At 50.3% G+C, this 19,781-nt stretch overlaps 1 protein-coding gene across 1 annotated transcript; it reads left to right on the top strand.

Moving 5' to 3' along the window:
* The first annotated feature begins 356 nt into the window (after nt 1-356).
* LOC105507938 lies at nt 357-16,918 on the top strand. The gene is given in 4 exon segments (XM_011936657.1): nt 357-556; nt 558-875; nt 16,352-16,382; nt 16,619-16,918. Coding segments are annotated over 4 exon segments (849 nt in total).
* Nucleotides 16,919-19,781: the final 2,863 nt, after the last annotated feature.

Raw genomic sequence — 19,781 nt, 5'->3', positions numbered from 1 at the left:
GGTGGTGGCGCTGCAGCAGCGGGCGGGACTGGTGTGGCGGTTCCACAGGTCAGACCCCGCTGCACTCACGGGGAGGAGGCGGCGGCAGCGGCGGCGGAGGGCGGCGCACCCCGAGAGGCAGCCCAGAGAACAACACGAGCCCCCTGAGCCTCGGAGGATGTATACAATGATGTCTTCTGAGGAAGCAGCACGTGGAAAGAAATCCCACTGGGCAGAGCTTGAAATAAGTGAAGGCGACGAAGGCTTGTGTGAGAATCCGCTCAAGATGCTAACTGAGCTGTTACTGGGCTCTTTTGAGAAGAGCCTTGGCTTAGAGACGAAAGATCCTCAAGAGAAACTCGCAGTAGAACATCCACATGAGGCATCCATTGAGAGGGTCCGCTCTGTTATCAAGGCCGACACATTCACAGAGACCAAGTGACAAGCAACTTCTGGAGGAGGATGTGCCAGGACAGACATCCTCAGAGGAAGCCTCAGGGGTTCACATGATGCGCGTGGACCCAGCCACACTGGTGAAGTTTGTGCCGGAGCATCTACAGGAGTGGTCCAGTGACAGCGAAGGCGGACCCAGAGGATGTGGAGAAATCCTCAGGAGTTCCCCAAAAGGAACTGGGAGACTCCACCATTACAGGCAGCCACCAGCAGATGTCAGCAAGTCCCTCCTCTGCACCTGCAGAAGCAGCAACAGAAAAGACAAAAGTGGAAGAGGAAGTGAAAACCACGCATCCCTGCCCCTGCCCCTTTATTTTATTGTCCTTTTTATTGTCCCTGCCCCTTCTGCTCCCATGGTGGAAGCAGGGGGAGCGAAACCAGAAAACATCTGCGAAGCATGCAAAGGAAGTGAAAAAGCAAGCAGGACCCGACCCTTACCGCAGGTAATAAGCAGCTGAAATGAAGGGGGGAACCATGAGCATTGATCGAGAGCATGGGGAACGCTCTAGCGCCCAAAACAAGAAGTGTCAGGTGCCCATTGGCTCCAGCAACATGCAGGTACTGGGGGTACCTTGAAATGATGCCGTTTCGGTGGAGTGGAGACGAGGAAGCCAGCCAGCCTGCAGCGGCTTCGGGAACAAGTCGAGGCAAGAAATGAAGACAGTGGTTGTAGACACTGCTTTCAAGAAATTTGGCTGACAAGGGAAGGAAAGATACGAGATACGGAAAGCAGGTGGCGCATGCAGCATCCAGCATTTTTGCTTTTTGGATGGGACAAAGGTAAATTTAACAGGGATGAGAGCCAACCAGTAGTGAGGGAAAGACTAGCAATTCAGACAGGGTCTTTTCTGCGGGAGGGAGGCAGAGTTTTCTGCTAAGAGAGTAAGCAGCAGGGGCAGGAGGATCGAAGGATCCGGGCACCAAGAAGTTGGAAATAGCTTCCATGCTGAGTGCAGGAAAAGCTGAATGAAGACATACAAGAATTGCCAAGGAGTGCTGGGTGCCCAGGCGGCCTCAGCCAGCACAGATGGACTGGGGCAGTGACCTGGAAGGAGATGGGTGCACCTGTGTGCTTCCCAGCAAATCCTGACGTCAGGATTCGGTCACAGAAGTGCCAAACCGTCCATGGTGTGGATGACTTCAACCACCTACTACATCTGTCACTTCTCACCACACAGAGCACAGGAGCTCAAGTAAACACGCTAGCTGGAGTGTAAGCTCCAGGAAGGCAGGACGGTGATGCCCACCATGACACAGCTGGAAGAGGCCTTGGAAATCATCTAGTCAAGCCACTCCGTCAACAAGGAAACCCCCAGTTTGGAGAAGGAGGCCGGAGTCAAAGGCAGATTTCCTGAGCTCCACTCCCAGACCTCTCGCCAGCACGGGGTGACCTCCAGCTCCCTCAGAGAATGCAGCCCTCCCGCTTTGGCTTCCAGCTGGAGCGTGAGTTCCCGAAGGACAGCTTCACTAGATGCCCAGATCTGGCAAAGCTGTCAAAGCAGAAATATCATTCCATTTTTAAAGCAACACAGCCTCCCCCACGTGCTAGTCAGCTCTTTACTGACAAAGCTCACAGCTGCGAGGAGGGGCTCCAAAGGACACCGCACCCGGTGCCATGGGGTTTCCACGAAGATGCCTTCCTAGGTGTGGGCACAGCACTCCTCCCCTCCCTGTGGCAACGCGACGGGAAGGCCCCGGCGCGCTCTGGGGTTGGGAACGAGGCGAGCAGGGGGCGGTCTACACCACTGAGTGTTTTCCCAGCGAGGTTTGTTGTTTGGAATGAAATTCACGTGTGATCAATCACACTTTCAATATCTTCTGTTGCTAGCAAATAGCAAACATGTGTTTTCTAAATGGTTTACAGCCCTTAGCTCCCCTCTTACAAGTTCAGTAGTAGAGAGGTCGTGGTGAGGGACAGAGAAGGAACGCCAGGCCTGGGGGCGCTGAAGAAACAAGCCCAACAAGAAACCTCCCAGGCTAGACGGCTCAGTGGCCTCCCAAACGTAGAGACGGACGACAGCATTTTCTGGAATCACAGCAAAAGAAAAGAAAAAGCCCCAGCTTTGAACATCTCGACACCAAATTCAATGTCTAGTCTTTATGACTGAGCAAGTTCCCTAAAACTGCAAAGAGGTAAGCAAATCCAAAAAGCACCAAGTGTGAAACCCTGGGAATGTAAACACAGAGGAGACATTCTCCCAGTCCTCCAGGAATTCATGACAAAGGGGAAAGAAGATACCAGTTCAGGAGCGCTCTGAGCGTGGTGAAGGGCGATTCACCCCTATTTAATCCAGGTAGCTAGGGAGGAAGATTCCAGTTGGGAATGAAAGATTAGATGGGACTCCCACCAGATTGTGGAGCTCTGGAAACCAAGATAGCACATGTAGCCGTTTTTCAGTTTGAATAGCAATTATATTTCCAGTGTAATCAGGGTGCAAAGCTTATACCCCTCATAAAAGAGTTTGCTGAAGTTCAACTACAACTTCCAGATCAACGCTTGTCCCCAGCCAACCCACCTTTTACTTTGTCCCTCCCCCATGGGGCTCAGGCCCACTACTGGGGGCATCTCAGCAGGACATAAGCCAAAATTAGGCCATCAGTATCGTGCTTTGGAACGGATTTCATTCTCGATTTTTGAATCCCTTGAGTCGCTGTGGTATTCTTAGAACGGATGGTGTCCTTTATACAGCTTCTCATAAAAAGTGTCTGTGATTTGTCTGGATGTCCAGCACATTTTGACAAACTCAAGCCTCTAGACCTGAGAGCTGGATCATTGCTTCTACAACAAAGGAACAGAAAGCTGAAGTCAGACACAGGGACGGAGCCGGTTCCTCTGGTCTCATGTGTGGGGCCCTTCCTGTGCCGACGAATCTACCTCTGCCACTCACCCCACCCCAGCTGCATCCCAGTCAACACGCAGAGCTGGGTGTGGTGGCACTGCCTGTAGGCCCAGCTACTTGGGAGGCTGAGGTGAGAGGATCACTTGAGCACAGGAGTTGGAGGCTGCAGTGAGCTACGATCACGCCCCCCTGCACTCTAGCCTGGGCAACATGGAAAGACCCCATCTCTAAAAAATAAATACAATACCAAACAGACACCAAAAAAGAAGCACCAGAATTTACTTTGTTCTAAAGGATATAGGCTTTGTCACTTCAACAGTCGGGTCATGGGAGTTCTCAGAAAGTGTTTTGACATTTGCTCCCTAGCAGAGGAAAGCCATTTGTGAAACTATTTTTAAACAGCAAAACTAAAAAGGTGAGGTGCCGTCTCAGATGCTCATTAGACGTTGAGTCCAGAGCTGCTTTGGGGGGTAAGACAGAGACACTGTGCACTAAATACCAGAACAAACACGAAGGACAGAGACCACAATCTGTGCAGCCACTCCACTTCTTTAGGACACTCTATTGTAAAGACTTTGGAGCTGATGAACTCTCCTGTGTCATCTTCACATCATGAATCCTGATAAAGGTCTCCGGATGCCTGCTTCCCCAGCACCTCCACACAATAACAATTTCTTGCAGTTTCCATTTCCCTCAAACCTCCAACTGTTGCTGCCGCCCTGTGGAAGATGATCTTGTCTCAACTACTTCAAAGAAAATCTAAAGACGCCGGTCAGGAATTCTGACGCATCCCGACACCATTTCACCAGAGTCTGTGTGCGGCTAATGTCACTCACCGCGTCGTCTTTTTTTTTTTTTTTCTTTTAACTAAAATGAGGGGCCTTTCTTCCCATCAAAAGGCAGCACTTCTCTAGATGCTTCTGAGTAGCCCTGGCCCACCCAGCCTCCTCAGGCACTCCACTCCCTTTTTCCCTCTTTCTCATATAACCTCAGCCTTTTCTCGCAAGATGCCTTTCCACTGGCATCCATGCCTGCTCTCCTTTGCCCCTGGGAGCCCCCTGCCAGGATTTGGTCCCTTCCAGCTCCTTGCTCTCTCTTCCATCAGAGCTTTGTTTTGACTCATCTGGCCATCCATCCATCCACTCTTCCTCAGCTCCACTCCTCACACCCCCCAGTCGGACATCCAGCCACTAAAACACTCTCCTTTCCTTTAGGCCAGCAGAGGCTTGCGCGTTGATAAGCCTGCCATCTTGTTCGGTTTCTTTATGGCTCTTGGAAGCCTCGCACGCAGCTAACCATCTGTTCCTTCTTGAAACACCCACTCCCCGCCTCCTGAGGAACCACTCTCTCTGTTTACCCTCTGACCTTCCGGCCACATCTTCTGAATTTCCTTTCAGAGCTCCTGCTCCTTCTCCCAGCCTAGTTTAAACACTGCAATTTTTCAAAATCCTGCTTCCAACTCACTTCAGTTCTCACTCTGTGATCTCTCCTCAAAGGTCTCACCCACTCCCATGGCTTCAAATATGTTCACAATGCCAAATTTCCATCTCGACCCAATCTCTGCTCTGAATTCCAGCCCTCCAGATCAACTCCCAACTGCACATCCCCATGGGAAGGTCTCCCATTGCCTCAACCTCAGAAGGTCCCAAGCAGTGCAGAGTCAGCCTCCTCCCAGCACGAGCTCCTCCCACTTCACAAAATGCTGCTTCCATGGGGAAGTCATTTGTGCTGAGGACAAACTCATCCTTGGTCCCTTGGTCCCTCCCCACTTGCATCCAACACGGCACTGACTCCTACCCATTCTGGGTCCTAAGTATATTTCAACCTCATCCACTCTTCTCCATCTCTACTGTCTCTAACCTAACCAAAGCAACTATCATTTCCATGGCCTGACACTCCCAAGAGCATCCAACAGGCTTTCTTTTCCCCATCCGTGCTCCAAACAGCAGGAGCTGGGAGAACATTCACTTCCATAGACTTTAAGTCGCTGAACACTGTGATCTTTAGCGGGGTATCAGGCCTCATGCAGTCTCACCTCCAGCCAGCCCCCCTGGGACACATGCCCCAGACACAGGGCTGTATTTTTCGTCCTCTTGGGTGCCAAGCTTTCTCTGACCTGGGAGCTTTCTTTCATGGGTTTGCTGTATCTCTAACCCTCTTCTTTCCTGCCCTCCTAATTCCCTTCTCCATCTCTCCTTCCCTCCTCTATCCAGTCCAACCAGGCCAATTCTTTTCGTACCTTAGAGTCTTAACTTGAATGTTTCTCTCTTAGGGACATTTTCCTGATGGCCAACATCCATAGAAAAGTTGGTATCCTGTTATGTATTCATAACATTTCTCCAACTGTGTTATTGCCACTACCCAATTGTAATTACGTAATTACTTGTTTAAAGTGACATCTGCCTTTCTAAATGACCAGCTCCGTGAGAGCAGGGCCTGCACCTGGCTGGGCTCACCATTGCTTCCCTAAACCCTAGAGCAGGTCCTACCACTCTCAAGCCAGTAAATATTTGCCGAATGAGTTAATGAACCCTCAGCTCCCGTTATTGTGTGAGCAAGAGTTGCATCACACCTTTTCATGCACCTCTTCAGAGCCTCGAGGCCTTGTGAATCCTTAGTCTAGCTCTTCATGGGCTCAGGAGGATGGTTGCAAGTCCCAGTCTGCCCAGGAAGCACTCGCAGTCACCCTTGTTGCCCTGGCATAATTATTGCGACCACCCCACGGTTCACTCTCAAAATGCCCTGGTTTGAACTATAACAAATAGGCTAAACCTATGCTCTGACGGGCTTGATGCAGGCACAGTGTGAAAGAGGCCGCATGCCTCTTGCTCCCAGTGCTGGAGAGGTCACTGCTTGACACCACAGGTGATCTCACCGCTGGTGCATAAGTCCAAAGGTAGGGGAGTTAGCACCCCAACTGGAGAGGAGAGCCAGTCCTAGGAATCCCCCCTTTTCCATGGCGGAGGAGGCATCCCCGGAATGGGTGTGGCTTCTCAGAGCCAAAGTCCCAAACTCCCTGATACGAGCTCTCTCCCTGTCTCTCTTCTTTATCCCCACCCCCTCTTCCTTCTGCATCAGGCTTTGATTTCTTTGATTAAAATGAGGATTTACTTCCATGTGGCCCTAAAGGGAAGAATTAGAACTGAAGAGTAGGAGAGCAGGAACATGAGAAGACACATTTTGGTTCAATACACAGCCCACCTGACAGAAGCACACGTATGGAATTATCTTCCTGGGGGAAGAGTTCGCTGTCAGCATAGGTGTTCGGATGGAGGCTAGACAGTCACAGACAGGACTATTGCAAGGAAGAGCTCAGCATCCAGCTGGGCTGGTTTAGCTTTTCATTGCCTTCCTATTGAGGATTCTAAGATGCAATATTTAATTAAAAGTTATTTCACATGTCTACCTTGCTTAGAGAAAGTAATTGAAATGTGGAGAGAGATTTAATCGGCAAACCTTATCCAAAGTATTGTTTCCCATGAATAGTTTGGCTCACCATGTGCTCAAAGAAGGGCATAATGGCCAAAAGATCCCGACTTAACCATGAAAAACGGTACAATTGTCCCCAAACATTTCCGGCTGACATAAATATGTACACCCCATCTAAAAAGTACAGCCATCCTGAAGGCCCCACTGGCTGATACTAGTGACCCATTTCTCTGAAATCAGATGATGTATTTTCCTTCGAATGTATCATTTCTGAAGTACTAGGTTAATATCACTTTTAAGTTAATTTTTTTAAAGCTCTGTCTGAACATTCAAAGATAAAGTTCACATCACCCTCCCACGCTAGCAAGATAGAGTTTGGTATTGTTTTCAAACACGAAGTCACTTTCCTTCTCAGGGAACTGGCCTGGGAGTGTCTCAGAGAAGTTAAATGCAGTGTGGACTCAGGCACAAAACCGAATAATGGCACTGCAACAACTTGAGCCTCAGGAGGGAATGCAGACTGGCTCGGAGTACTTCGGTGGCTGCAGACACCGGCCCTGTGGACGCGGGAGAGAAGATGCTTCCATCTAAGTCTATAAAAAAAAAAACCCAAGCCTCCAGCAAATTCAGGCCTGTAAATGTTGGAAGCAGTTTGCTGCAGCGATTAGGTTAAGGCTTCAAGGACACAGCTCCAGGAGGCTGCACGGGTGGCGGTGCCATGGGTCCAGAGCCAGGAGGGAGGGAAGGGGGGTGTATTCTCCCTGCCCAGCAGGCAAAGCAGTCCGACAGGCGGGCAGTGTCTCCAGCACACAAGCTGGGTTTTCAGGGCAGTGCTCCAGCACCAGCAAGGGTCTGGGGTGCTAGACAGGGAAACTGAGGCAGAGACCCACCCACACAAACTGGAACAACTTGGCAGAGGGAAAGAAGACAGAGGCAGAGGCACACGTCAGTGCCTTCAGCGGGCATGCAGGCACTCCAGCGCACCAGGGAGAATGATGACAAGACCAGGTCAGACCTCACCAGATAAGATTAGCCCAAGAACGAAGGGAAGAAAAATACCCAGGTGGGAACCCACAGAAATGTCAATGGAAGCAGCTAAGCAGGACACCCCTTGACACTTCTTGAGGCATGACTGGCATGTGCCTGGACCTTGTTTTTATTCGAGTGCCCATTTGCCATTCCCAGGGCCTATGTCCTCAGCCCACCTAGAAAGCCCCGGCTCCCAGGCCCCTCTGAAGTGCATCATTTTCCCCACTGCATGCACTTTTTGGCATCTGCTGAAGCTCGTGAAAGCATCCCTCTGAACTTTAAAAAGTTAATCAAGGAATAAAGGAGGGGGAGAAATGAGAATGAACCCAGCTGGCAGCACACTCAGCATTCATCATTAGATCAGCAGCTCTTCATTCATCATTAGATCAGCAGCTCTTCATTCATCATTAGATCAGCAGCTCTCCCTTCCACTTTCTCATAGCTGTTTGGTGCCAATTGCCTCAGAATCACGTGGACCCTGTTACAAGATTATAGTTCCCCTTAACTGCCCTATCGAGAACAACTTGAACATTACAAAACATCAAGTCTCCCTTTGAGATATTCTTTCAGGTCCTGCATATCAGTGAAACTACTGACTCAGCTGGTCTGAAGGAACCTATGAGAAACTGACTCACCAAGGATGGCAGTTTCCACATCCTAATGAGTTGCCCCCCTTTTCCCGACCAATCAATGACTCTAATTGTCCAGTCCCTCATCCTCCACAATCCCCTTAAGGATCCCAGCCCAGACCTTCTCTGGGAGATGGATTTGAGGGTCTCCTCCCATCTCTTGGCTCAGCACCCTGTGATCACAAAACTCCCATCTCTGCTGCAAACCCTGCTGTCTCCGTGTCTTTGGTCTGTGACTGCACAGCCAGCAGGTGAACCTGTTGGTCCTTTAACATTCTCATTGGAGCCATTTCATGGCACAGCTTTTCCTTCAGACTGAACTTGCAACAGGGACCAGAGTCACTGCAGAATTCAACATTTGTCCTCCTTATTGCCCTCTTCTCTTTGATCAACCAGGTTTCATTTTCAACCCAGTTATCCAAAATGAGCACTGTGCTGTATGTTGAGCGTTCGTGTGAGCACAAGCAGTGGACAAGAATTCTGTGAGCATTGGTTCTCCAGCTCCAGAGCCTTCGGGTCTCTGCTATATCCATCTCTGAACTTCTCACTGAAGGCACTACTTCCCTCACCTTTGTACGCTTCCTCCCCCTCGTGGAAACAAATGATGCTTCTCGTAGCATCATACTGGGATGACACTACCAGTATCCACATACATCTATTCAAAAAACCAGATGGAAGCAGCCTGGTAACGATGATGGTCTGGACTAAAATGATCTACGTCTAGAATTTATAAGTGGAAGAGAGCCCTGAATGTACCTTAGTTTAATTCCTGTATTCATAAATATGAGGATTAAGAATTAAAGGGGCCAAGTGACTTGCTCCTTTGGATTTGCCCAAGGACCCACAGCTAGCTGCTAGCTAGTGGCAGCAATGGAACTAGAATCCAAATCAAAGTTTTTTCCATCTCACATACTCCCAATTTTTACAGAACAGATAAGAGAAAACTCATGGCACCACTTGGAAAGTGGTTACTCCAGATATCTTCCTCTCCAGCTCGTGTCCGTCCACCAAATAACTGCCAATCACATTTGACAATGTACAAATCAACATTCACCCGGCACTTTCTGTGCACAGGGACTCTGGGGAAAACAGGAGAGTAAGATGAAGCTATTCCAGTCCATGGTTCAAGAGCTCATGATCTAGTTGGAAAAGCGAGACCTTCATCCAATAGGTCTGTCAAGCGACCACACGCCAGGCACTGCTGGAGACACTGACAAGGCATGAGCTAAGCAGACTTGAGGTGAGACACGGACCCCACGAAAGCAAGGCAAATAAACCGGCAAGAAGAGTTCAGATGGAGCCCATCAGGGGTAGTGTGAGGGAGAATGGCCACTCGCAAAGATGGGCAGGCTGGAGGCCAGCTCTTCTCAGAGGTGTGATACTTGAGTCGGTGTGCTTGGAGAAGAAATAGTCAGCCTGCAATAACCTGGGAGAAGAGATTTCCTGGGCCAAGGGACAAGGAGGCACAGGCCAGAGGAGCAAGTAACCAAGGAGGAGGAAGGTGCGAGTTAAGCTCAGAGAGTCAGGCATAACCAGGACAGGCCAGATTCGTTTGGCCTAGGTGAGGAGTTTGGATTTTTTTTCTAAGGGACCAGAGGGCTTTATGCAGAGGAAAGACATCATCTGACCATCATCCCAAAGCTAAAACAGAAGTCCACATGTAGACTGTGAGAAATGAGTGTGCTGCCACCACAAAGGGACAGCTGAGGTGCCAGCTGGGGGTGGCGGACGTGAGAAGGGGGACAAGGTCACCACTGAAGCATCACGAGGAAGGCGTGTGTTTGCCTGTTTCGGTGTCTGACCACACGTTTGCTTATTTCCAGCCCTGGGAGGAATGGCAGCTTTCCTGTGATCCCAGTTACCTTTGTACTCCCTCCCCAGTGCTGAAATATACAGGCCAAATAATTTCCTTGGCGTTCCTATTGGGGGGTGGGAGCATGTAGAAGATGTTGCTAATTTGGGAAGAAGAGGAAAAGCTTTCCAAGAAGTAGGAAGAACATGCACAGAGATGCCCGGACAAGAGGCTTCATGCAAAGCTGGGGGGATGAACCCCAAGAGGTAAAATGCACGACCTGAAGTTTCCCACCAGGCCCGGAGCAGAGTGGGTGGCTGGGGAGGCCGCCAGGGGTGGACTTCTGGCCTCAGCAGTGCAGCTGAGGGTGCTGCTTTATCCTGAGAGTAGAGTGGGTTTCCACGGAAATCAATGCCTAGGAGTGACGGATTGGGTGTGCCTGTTAAATGTCATTCAGGCTGTGGTATGGGGACCAGCCTGAATATGAGACAGAATGGAATGGGTGAGGCTGTCTGGGGGATGTAACAGTGATTCAGGTGAGAATCAAGCAGCCCTCCATCCACTAGGATGGACTAGAGGTCATTCACCAAACCTCAGAGCGGCATCCAGAATGTCACACTGCTCTCTTCACATGGGCCAGATAAAAAAATATTAAAAGTAAAATAACCAGATGCTCGGGGCCTCACTTTGCGGACAATGATTTAGCACGTAACACGGAGCACTTCCAATACAACTACATGCTAGGCACTTTCCACCTGTTGTCTTATTTGAGACTCACAGCAGTCCTGACAGTAGATAGAGACTATGTCAGGAAAGAGGTCCTGGAAGCACAGTCGTGGCTGTTAGAGCCTGGCCGAGGTGGCCGTGTGGTCCCCGCGGCATCTCAGCAGACGCCTTGCCCTGTTCACAGGGGAGTTGGGGGAAGCAGCCTTTAAAAGAATGCTGGGGTTTCCATCGGGTTTCAGACGTCAGGAAGTCCACGGCTAGGTCCTGGCACCCTCAGCCTGAGCCTTCCCTGGCTCCCCTTAACTCCCTTCCTGTCCAAATTCCTCACTGACAACCTCCTCAGCTTTCTTATTTTCCAACCCTGAAGAGCAAGAGCAAGAGAGAGAGGTATTAACAAAAGGTGCCTTTTTCTGTCTGCAGAGCCCTCCCTAGGCTCGGAAAGCCTGGTTGCAAGGAAGTCTCTTGAACCTCACCACCCTGCCCCTCGCTTTCCGCCAGGCTGTGGGAAGCCGATGCCTCCTCAACATTTTTGCACAGCCTTAAGGACACTTCATGGCTGCTCTCCATGTATCCCATTTTCTTAATGCACCCTCATGCCCCTTGAGTCATGAAGTGTAACATCCTCTTCAAGTTTTCCCAAAAGAACCAACTTACACAAAAGCGTCGGTGAGTAACGTGGACTTTACAAATCGGTGTGTCTACTCCGATCCCAGCAGGAAACCTCAATGTCCACACTGGACACGCCCTTTGTTCTACGTCCCTTCTCATCTGCTTGACTCTTGGGTGAGGGGCAGCATGGTCTGTCTCCCCTCATCCCCTGCCACCCTCTGCACAGCATCCGTCCTGGCAGGCTCCGTCCCGAAAGCAGAGTGATTCAGCCTTCCCATTCCTCACCCGGCCTCACCTCCCCAAACCCGGCAGTCCTTCAAGAAAAGGACACTGCATCTCGGCCATAGGCAGACGACAGGCGTGGCCATACCTTATAACAAGGGTCTTTCCATTTTATTGTTTTGTTTTTACTTCTGGCTCTACACAGAAATCCAGGGTTGGGCTTCATTTTTGCTCAAAGGTAAGTGTCTTCTGCGAGGGTCCATGTTGCAGATGTGTGAAGACCACCAGCCGTGGCTTCCAAAGTGCGTTAATCCTGACTGGCCCTCACTCTGAGGATTTATGCCCTTCCCAGCTCCAGACCCAAGGGGTCTTACTTAAGAGGACAGGTCGTCAGGGTTTCAGCAAAACGTCTGATAATTTTCCCCCTGACAAGAATGCAAGCTGAGGGTATTTTGAGGACAGAATGCAAGTGAAGAGAGTGGGCTCAAAGGACATTCCCAGAACGCATCTGGGGAATAACGAGATGTGACGGGGATCTGGGAACGAGCAAGAAACGCTGGGCGACAGGATCGCCTTCGTGGATCCCCTTAAAGCCTTGGTGTGGCCATATCACTCCTCACTTTAGAGCTCAGTGTGTGTGTGTTTGTCAGAAGCAAAGGTGCACCTGCCCCGGGGTGGGTGACAGACAGAGCCCCCCAGGCCGTAAGGAAGCCAGCTGGGCTTCTCCGGGGGCACTGTCCCTGAATGAGGGAATCTGCTGGCAACCGACTGTGATGTTTGCCTATAGGTCGTGGTCAGTTGCAATTAATTAGCTTAGGCAGTAAATCATAACCTAAGAGCACCCACTAAATGTCCCTCCAGGGCCAGGCCACTTGTCACCCGTGAAATGAATTATTCAAGCTTCTTCATGAACAGAGTCGTTACATTCTGAATAGGAAAGAAGTCAGTCCCCAAATCAGACTGTGGATCCCTTTCCTTCTATGAGGGTTTTATAAGTTTTAGCTCCCCCTGCCATTAAAAAACAAAACAAAACAAAATTCTCCCAAGATTTAGAAGAAAGAGAATGCTTGTCTCTTATCTTCTGAGTCTTCATTTCCATCTCAGGGTTTTCTTATTTTTAGTCCTTTCTCAGAGCCCACACTCCAGCCAACCACATTTTCTCTCTGACAAATGTGAATAAAGCAAAACTGTCCAAAAACAACCCAAGAAGATCCTTGTCTTCCAGGCGGAAAGACCAGGGAGGTCCTGCGTGGAGCCCTGGCTCAGCCCTGAATCCCTCCCGTGCCCGGACAGCTGCGGAATGGAGAGCACCCACTGAGCCTCCCCCAGCCCTCTCCGTCTTTTCTTAACCTCAGCCCACCTGAAAAAGCTAACATGTTTCAAGGACTTTAATCATCTGATTAAACATGGAAAAGTGCCAAAGAAAAGCCAATTTTATGAAGTCTAGGTTTTGAGCCCCTTGCAGCTCATCCAGCGTGTGCCTTTCCAGGGTATTGTCTGGGCTCTCCACCGAGAAAGTTCAACTTTTAAAACCTGCAATAACCTTGTTGTATCTGCCCTTCTTTTGGGAAGGATCTTAGCAACAAGGGTCACAAATTCAAATAACAACAGGGACCAGGCAGGAGACGTAAAGTGGCCCAAGCTGTCACCATCAGCCTCTCTAAGGAAAAGAGGACAGGGCCTCAGGACACGCTGGGGCCCGTTCCTCAGTCCCCGCCTCTTCTCAACACAGGGACACACATGCCCAAGGCCTTTTCTCTTTTCCAGAGAAGCCAGAAACAATTTTTTTGTATGAAAGTTTCCCATTTTAAAATGCCTCTAAGCAATTCAAACGGTCTTAAAATGCTACGGGAACCAAATCCCACACCTGTGCTGCTTGGGGTCTGCCTGCGAGGGGCTGGTGTGTTTTGTGGCTCAGCACCAGAGCCCCCCATGCGTCCCCACCCCAAGGGGAGGCACAACTGTCCCAGAGCATGAACCGTCTCAGCACCTTTCCACCAAGGTGCAGTCACGGCACCGCCGCGCCTTCCCTCTGCCTCTCTTTTGAGAAACACTGAAGGCTTTTTCTGAACTTGGCTATTGATCTGATTGTCATTCAGACTCATGCTTGCGTTAATACTCTCTTTAGTAAAGAATTGTCCTTTTGCTTTTTTCCAGAAGGATGAAAGAAAGGTGGACAGAGGGGCAGATAGGCTTTATTTCTGAATTACAGCTCAAGGTTCAGGTGCTTCATAGCCAGAAAACTCCCTAAGTACAAAAGATAAGATTTTTCAATCTGTTCTTTTCAGTTCAGTACAAGGAACACTAATTCTGCCTTTAACCGCACAGACCTAACTCTGTGTCCGGGACCATGCAGCTCTCCCATCCCCAGGTCGGAGCCCAGTCAGGTGGAGCATTTTGCTGTGGGAAATTTTATCTCAGGGATTCTTTTGTTTCTGGAGGACAGCTTTTTAAAATAGCCACATAAAATGAGGCAAATGACTGAAGTCATTGGCATTATGTCTGTCTTTTAGAAAGAGTGCCATCATGACCTCAGTGCCACCCGGCACATGAGGGCCCCACAGGCCAGAGATGTGTCACTTCTTGACCTGTACAGGTTTTATGTCTTGGGGGCCTACAACGAAGGCTGACTTTAGCCACCAGATCCCTCAGGTGGGACCCCCAGAAGTGCCCCTGATCTTTACTGGGGGACTCATGTCCCATCTGGGCCAGCCTGGGCCTTGCTTGGAAGCGTGAAGTTGTAACATACCCTGGCAGAAAAAAATAGGAAGTTAGATCTTGACTGACATAAATGTGAGCTTTATTAAGTGCGCAAAAGTAAACACTTAGAATTGTTCACTCAGGCAACCGTCTGCGGACATACTGTTTACACACTGCTTTAAATTATAAAAGACTGGACCTGTCTTAGTGTAACTATTTGCCTTTTACAAAAGTACTCCCCCAGACATTATCTCACTTGATCCCTGCAAAACCCTCCAAGAGAGAAGACACTGCTGGGCTCCCCCTGCTCCTGTTTTGCCAGTCAAGATAGAGGTGGCCTGTCTAAGGCTCTGTCGTCAAAGCTGTGCAGAGAGCTAAATACCAGCTCAGGGCCTGTGGCTCGTGGGCTACGGTGTTTTCACCTTCCCTTGGTGGTCTTTGGGTGCAAGGGCCTGCACCCAACCTAAACATTTATAAGAAAGTGCAACAATTCCTATTGCAAGGAATATTTTGCTCCTACTGCAAGGAGTATTTTGCTGAATGGGTTATTGCATCTCAGCAAACACACTTGAGGATGTAGCTGAACAAAATCAGATCTGATGTGGAAGATAATATCAGAGTCCATGAGATATCAGACATCCGTGCCTGAACCACTGTGACGGAACAAAATCAGAATCCAATGTGGAAGATAACATCAGAGTCCATGAGATATTAGACATCCATGCCTGAACCAGGGAGCACCTCTGCCTTCAGCAGACATCAGTTGTCGACAAAAGACATGTCATGAAGTAAAAAAAAAAAAAGTTCAGTGGCAAAATGAATCCTGAAAATGACTTAGAGAAAGAGAAACCAGAGTGCTGTGTTTGGTAGCAACATGTCTGTCCGCGGGGTCTGAGAGACAGAGAGAGAGACAAGTGTCAGTATGGAAAAGATTAGGCCAAAGAGACAGAAATGCCAGGAGCCTCCAAAATCTGACTGGCCACTATAGTTTCAGCACATAAAAGTCAAAGTCACCAAAACTTTTAAGCCAGAGTCTGCTAACCAAATGTGACTGAGGCAGGAGTCTCCATCGACAGAGGTTTATTTAACCAGAGGTTGGGGATGTGCTCAGGAAAGTCATGAGTTACAGGAGTATCTGTGATCTCAGCTTTCCAAAGACGGGTGTGGAGACTCAGTAAAGGGGGGAAAAAAAAACCCAGCAGGAAGGAAGGGAGGGAGGGGAGGCACTAAGACAAACGGCTACACTTCCTTGTGAGCAATTCGTGACAGAGGCCATGTGAGAACCTGCCTGATGGATGAGGCTGTGACACAGGGTCGGGAAATTGCAGCTGTCTGTCTGGGAACAAAAGAAAGGTGGTGTTGTGTGACTCACTTCACAGGCGTAACTTTGCCTTTGGCACACTGAGTTTGGGGGGGTCCCAAGATTTTATTTTCTTCTACAAGACTAATTTGCACCTTTTGCAACGCATGTATGCTAAGCGCTGGATGAAAACACAGGGCCTGTAACGGATTCTGAACAGAGAAAGGCTCATACTTTATGACAAGGACTAGAAATAAATTAACAGGATACAGAGCCAGAGCATGGCAGGGAGGCACTGTGAGAGAGGAAAATGAGAGGTCGTTCTGCTGAGCCCTAGATGACATCTGCAGGAGGCAGGAGCTGACTGTGGGTTCTGAGGCAGGTGACTGACCAGCCATGGCTGTGGGGTCTGGGGCAGGTGGCTAGCCATAGGCAGCACAGCAGGGCTGGAGGCAGACGTGGCTTTCGCCTGCTTTCTAATTCTAACTGCTTTGCGGAGAGTAGACTGGAGTCAGGCAAGCAACCAAGAAAAACAGTCAGTGCGGCCCACTCGAGAGATGCCTTGGCCCCGCAGGGCTGTGAGAATGGGGACGTGGGTGGTGGACCTGAGCCCTGGGGCCTCTTGGCCCTTTCCTCATTTCAGATGGGCTACTCAAGAGACAGAAGCCAAACAGGTTAGACAGACGCTGCCGCCAGGCCCAGGATCTCCCTAGACACACCGTCTTCTCCTTTTCTCCGCCAGCTGGCCAGGCCGGTCAGCAAGACCAGACTCGCTTCTGCTGGCTGAGGCTTGGCCGCACCCTAAATGTGCAGAGTGCCAGCCTGATGTGGGAGGGAAGGGTGAACAGGCTGGACTGGGCCTCCACTGCCATGCCCTGCACCCCATCTCTGCCCGCTCCCTGCCCTTCAGGGCAACTGGACCCCACCCTGCAAGCTGACCCCTCCAGCTCTCCTCATTTACACCAAACACGTGGCTGGGGAACTGTGGAGCATGAAGAGGGAGGAGTTCGACAGTTTGCCGCTCTCTCGACCTTCCCTCTCCCCCAGCCCCGGCCTGTGGCCTGCAGCCCTGCTGGCGCTAAACTTCCCTGGTTACTGTCCCCCCTCCAACTGCTGCGGAACCGCCTCTAACTGCCTGCACTTCCAACGGCCACCAGCAACTGCCCCTGCAACTGCCACTGACTCAGAACCTCCTCAGGGTTCTTGCTGAGATCCAAGCTGTGCTCAGCCGCTCCGCCCATCTTTTTCTTCTTACTCCCCTTGAGCTCTCCGGTCTCAGCCCAGACATCGTGGGTTCTCTGAAGGTTTACTGGGGCTGAGGGCTGGCAGTTATCTTCACGTGTGGATCTTGAGCTTCCTCAACACCCAAGCCTTTTGAAGAACCACTGAAATATGCATCAGAAACAGCTCAGGATCACATGACAGTCTTTCTTAAAAAGAATATTTTGCTATGGAAGCAGAAAATCAAGTATCACACATTCTCACATAAAGGTGCTCTGAAGCCAGCTCTGCCCTGGATGGCTGCCCTCTCCCTGCTGAGCTCACCGGGCCTCCTGCTGGCCTGCCAGGTTCTCTTCACTTGATATATCATTTCATCCTCCCCCCGGATACCACACTCGCTTCTCTTCATAGCCAAATTTCTTGAAAATTTTGCTGTTAGGCGCCAGGAGTTTATTTTATAGCTTTGAGACTCGGTCTAAGCAGCTCATTCTAAGGCTCTGTTTACGTTTTGTGTTGTCAAGCTCTGTAACACACGATGGCGCTATGAAGACAAATTTAGACACTACACCTTTAAGGAATTCAGGGGGACCTAGGCAAAGCACTCTGTGAAAACACAGAAGGAAGCAACCAGCAGCCTAGAATGGTCTGGCGGGGTCCTCTAAAGAAAAGGGGCTCGAGTTAAATTGGGTAGATGAAGAGGAAGTCCCCAAGAAGGAAAATGGGAAAGACAACAATGATGGCTTTCATTGTGAAGATGGTGGAGTGTCTATCAGACAGCAAGGCCGAGATCACGGCTGGCTTCAGAAGGGCCTGGAGCCGCCACCTGGAAACCCCCAGCACTGTCCAGGTCTTGACTCTGCTCCTCTCTGAGCATGCATTTCCTTCTCTTCTCTCCATGACCGGCGTCCCCTGATGCCCCTGGGCTGCCCCACAGCTCCCACATGCCAAAACAGAGGGGGACTGGCTTTCTTGATACTAATTCTTGTACCAAGAAGGATTCATGTACAGTCAAGGCTCCACCCTGACCTGATTAAGTATGGCTAAAGGGATGGAGTCAGCCCGAACACGCCAGCCAGGCCCACGCTGGTAGAGGGGCATTGTGGCCTCCAAGTGAGGCAGGCAGTGGGCTGAGCCCCCAGCCATCAGAGATGGATAATAGACTGGAGCTACCACAGAGCAGGTTTTGATTTTGAGTCTTTGCCCCTACAAATAAGCTATCTCTGAACCGGGAGAAACAAACTCCCTCTTGGGTCTTTGCCACTAGGCTCTCTGGGAACCACTACAGTAAGAATGAGCAAGGATCTGGGCAGATCCGGAGGCTCGGCCCTCCCTGCCTGCCTCCTGGGTGTCTGGCTTGATGTCTGGGTCCAGACGTGGGGGGCAAGGGAGAGCTTTTGCCTTGGCCCCTGAAGGTTCTCTGAAAAATAAACTGACATGAGGCAGATCGATTAATAGGATAAAATGCATACAAATTTATTTAACGTGTATCCACAAGAGCCTTCAGAATGAAGTCCCACCCCCCGGTAAGGTACAGAAGTTTCTAGATCATCTTGAGGTTATAGAAAGAATGCGGGCTCAGAGCATGGCCAAAACCAGGTTTTAGAGACAGGACAGGTTATGGCCAGCAAAGCTGGTCTAGATGAAGCCCCTCATAATATAGCCCCAGATGAAACAGATGGTAAATGTTTCCTTTCAGACCTTTGGAAGTGTCAGTGTGTCAGCCTCCCTTAGATTGGGGAAAGGCCTAGAAAGGGAAGGCCTGACTGCAACAACGGAGATTCTGTACAGAGGCAAGTTTCCCCCACAAGACAGGTTTGCAGGGCCATTTCAGTCTGCTGGCCCTACAGCGGCCATTTCAAAAGAAGTCAAAGAAATATATTTTGGGGTAAAATAATTCGACTTTCTTCAATGATCAGTCACTCATTTGGTGGTGCTGTTGTTCCCAGGACTAGGAACCCTCCCAAACCCTTCCTAACGCCACCTCCCTACAGGAAGCTGCTGCTATGAACAGAGGCTCCCATGCTGGCCAAAGCCGTGCCGGGCTTCCGCAGAGAGCACTGCCGGGAATCTCGCTCAGCCATTTCCGACACTGGATGGGTGCTCTGCCCTGGACAGCTGCCAGGATGTTGCCAAAGCCCGCCACACCCAGTGGACCCGCTGTGTTTCTGATGCGGACGACCCTGTCTCTGTCCTGGAGTCACGCGGGACCAAACTGTGCAGATGCTTTTCCTATACTTTTAGGGAGTGGGGCCCCACCTTGCTCCTTTCCCCATGCATGGAAGGGTGCCTTCCTAAAACTGAAGCCTATCTGAATGACCACAACACCCCTGACACATAGGTACTTCAGGTAAAACTGTAGGCTTTACGCACGCCACATGTTGTAACGGGTATTGACCCCCAACACATTCGAGTGGGTGTCCATGGGATAAATGGGAGTGGGGGCTAGGGAGAAAGCAGGAAAGATGAGAAATGAGGTGCAGGGGTCTTGCACAGACCAGGGATGATAATGGGCCAAGAACCAAAGAGTATGAATAATTCAGCCTCATCTTCCTGGGGCTTACCCCAGCAGGGGTGTTGTCTCTGCTCTCACCATATCCTACACAGGTCTAGTCCCCCGCTTCTGCAACCTTCTGAGACTATGCTAAGAAGTCCCTTCAGCTAAGGAGGCCTTTGTGCTGAGAGCTGGCAGTACCTGGGAGCGCTTGGTCCCATGAGCAGCCCACAGCCAGTGGTGACGACCAAGGGGTGCAAGTGTTGAAAAGCCCCACACCAGGACTGCAGAGGAACTTGGGCCCCAGGGCTCCCCGTGGACCTGCCGCAGCTAACACAGCACTTGTAGCAGCATCCTTGCG

The sequence above is a fragment of the Colobus angolensis genome, unplaced genomic scaffold, assembly GCF_000951035.1.
Source record: "Colobus angolensis palliatus isolate OR3802 unplaced genomic scaffold, Cang.pa_1.0 Scaffold155, whole genome shotgun sequence".
Taxonomy (NCBI): Eukaryota; Metazoa; Chordata; class Mammalia; order Primates; family Cercopithecidae; genus Colobus; species Colobus angolensis.
Note: the sequence above shows the minus strand (reverse complement) of the source record. Positions and strands in the feature narration are given on the sequence as shown.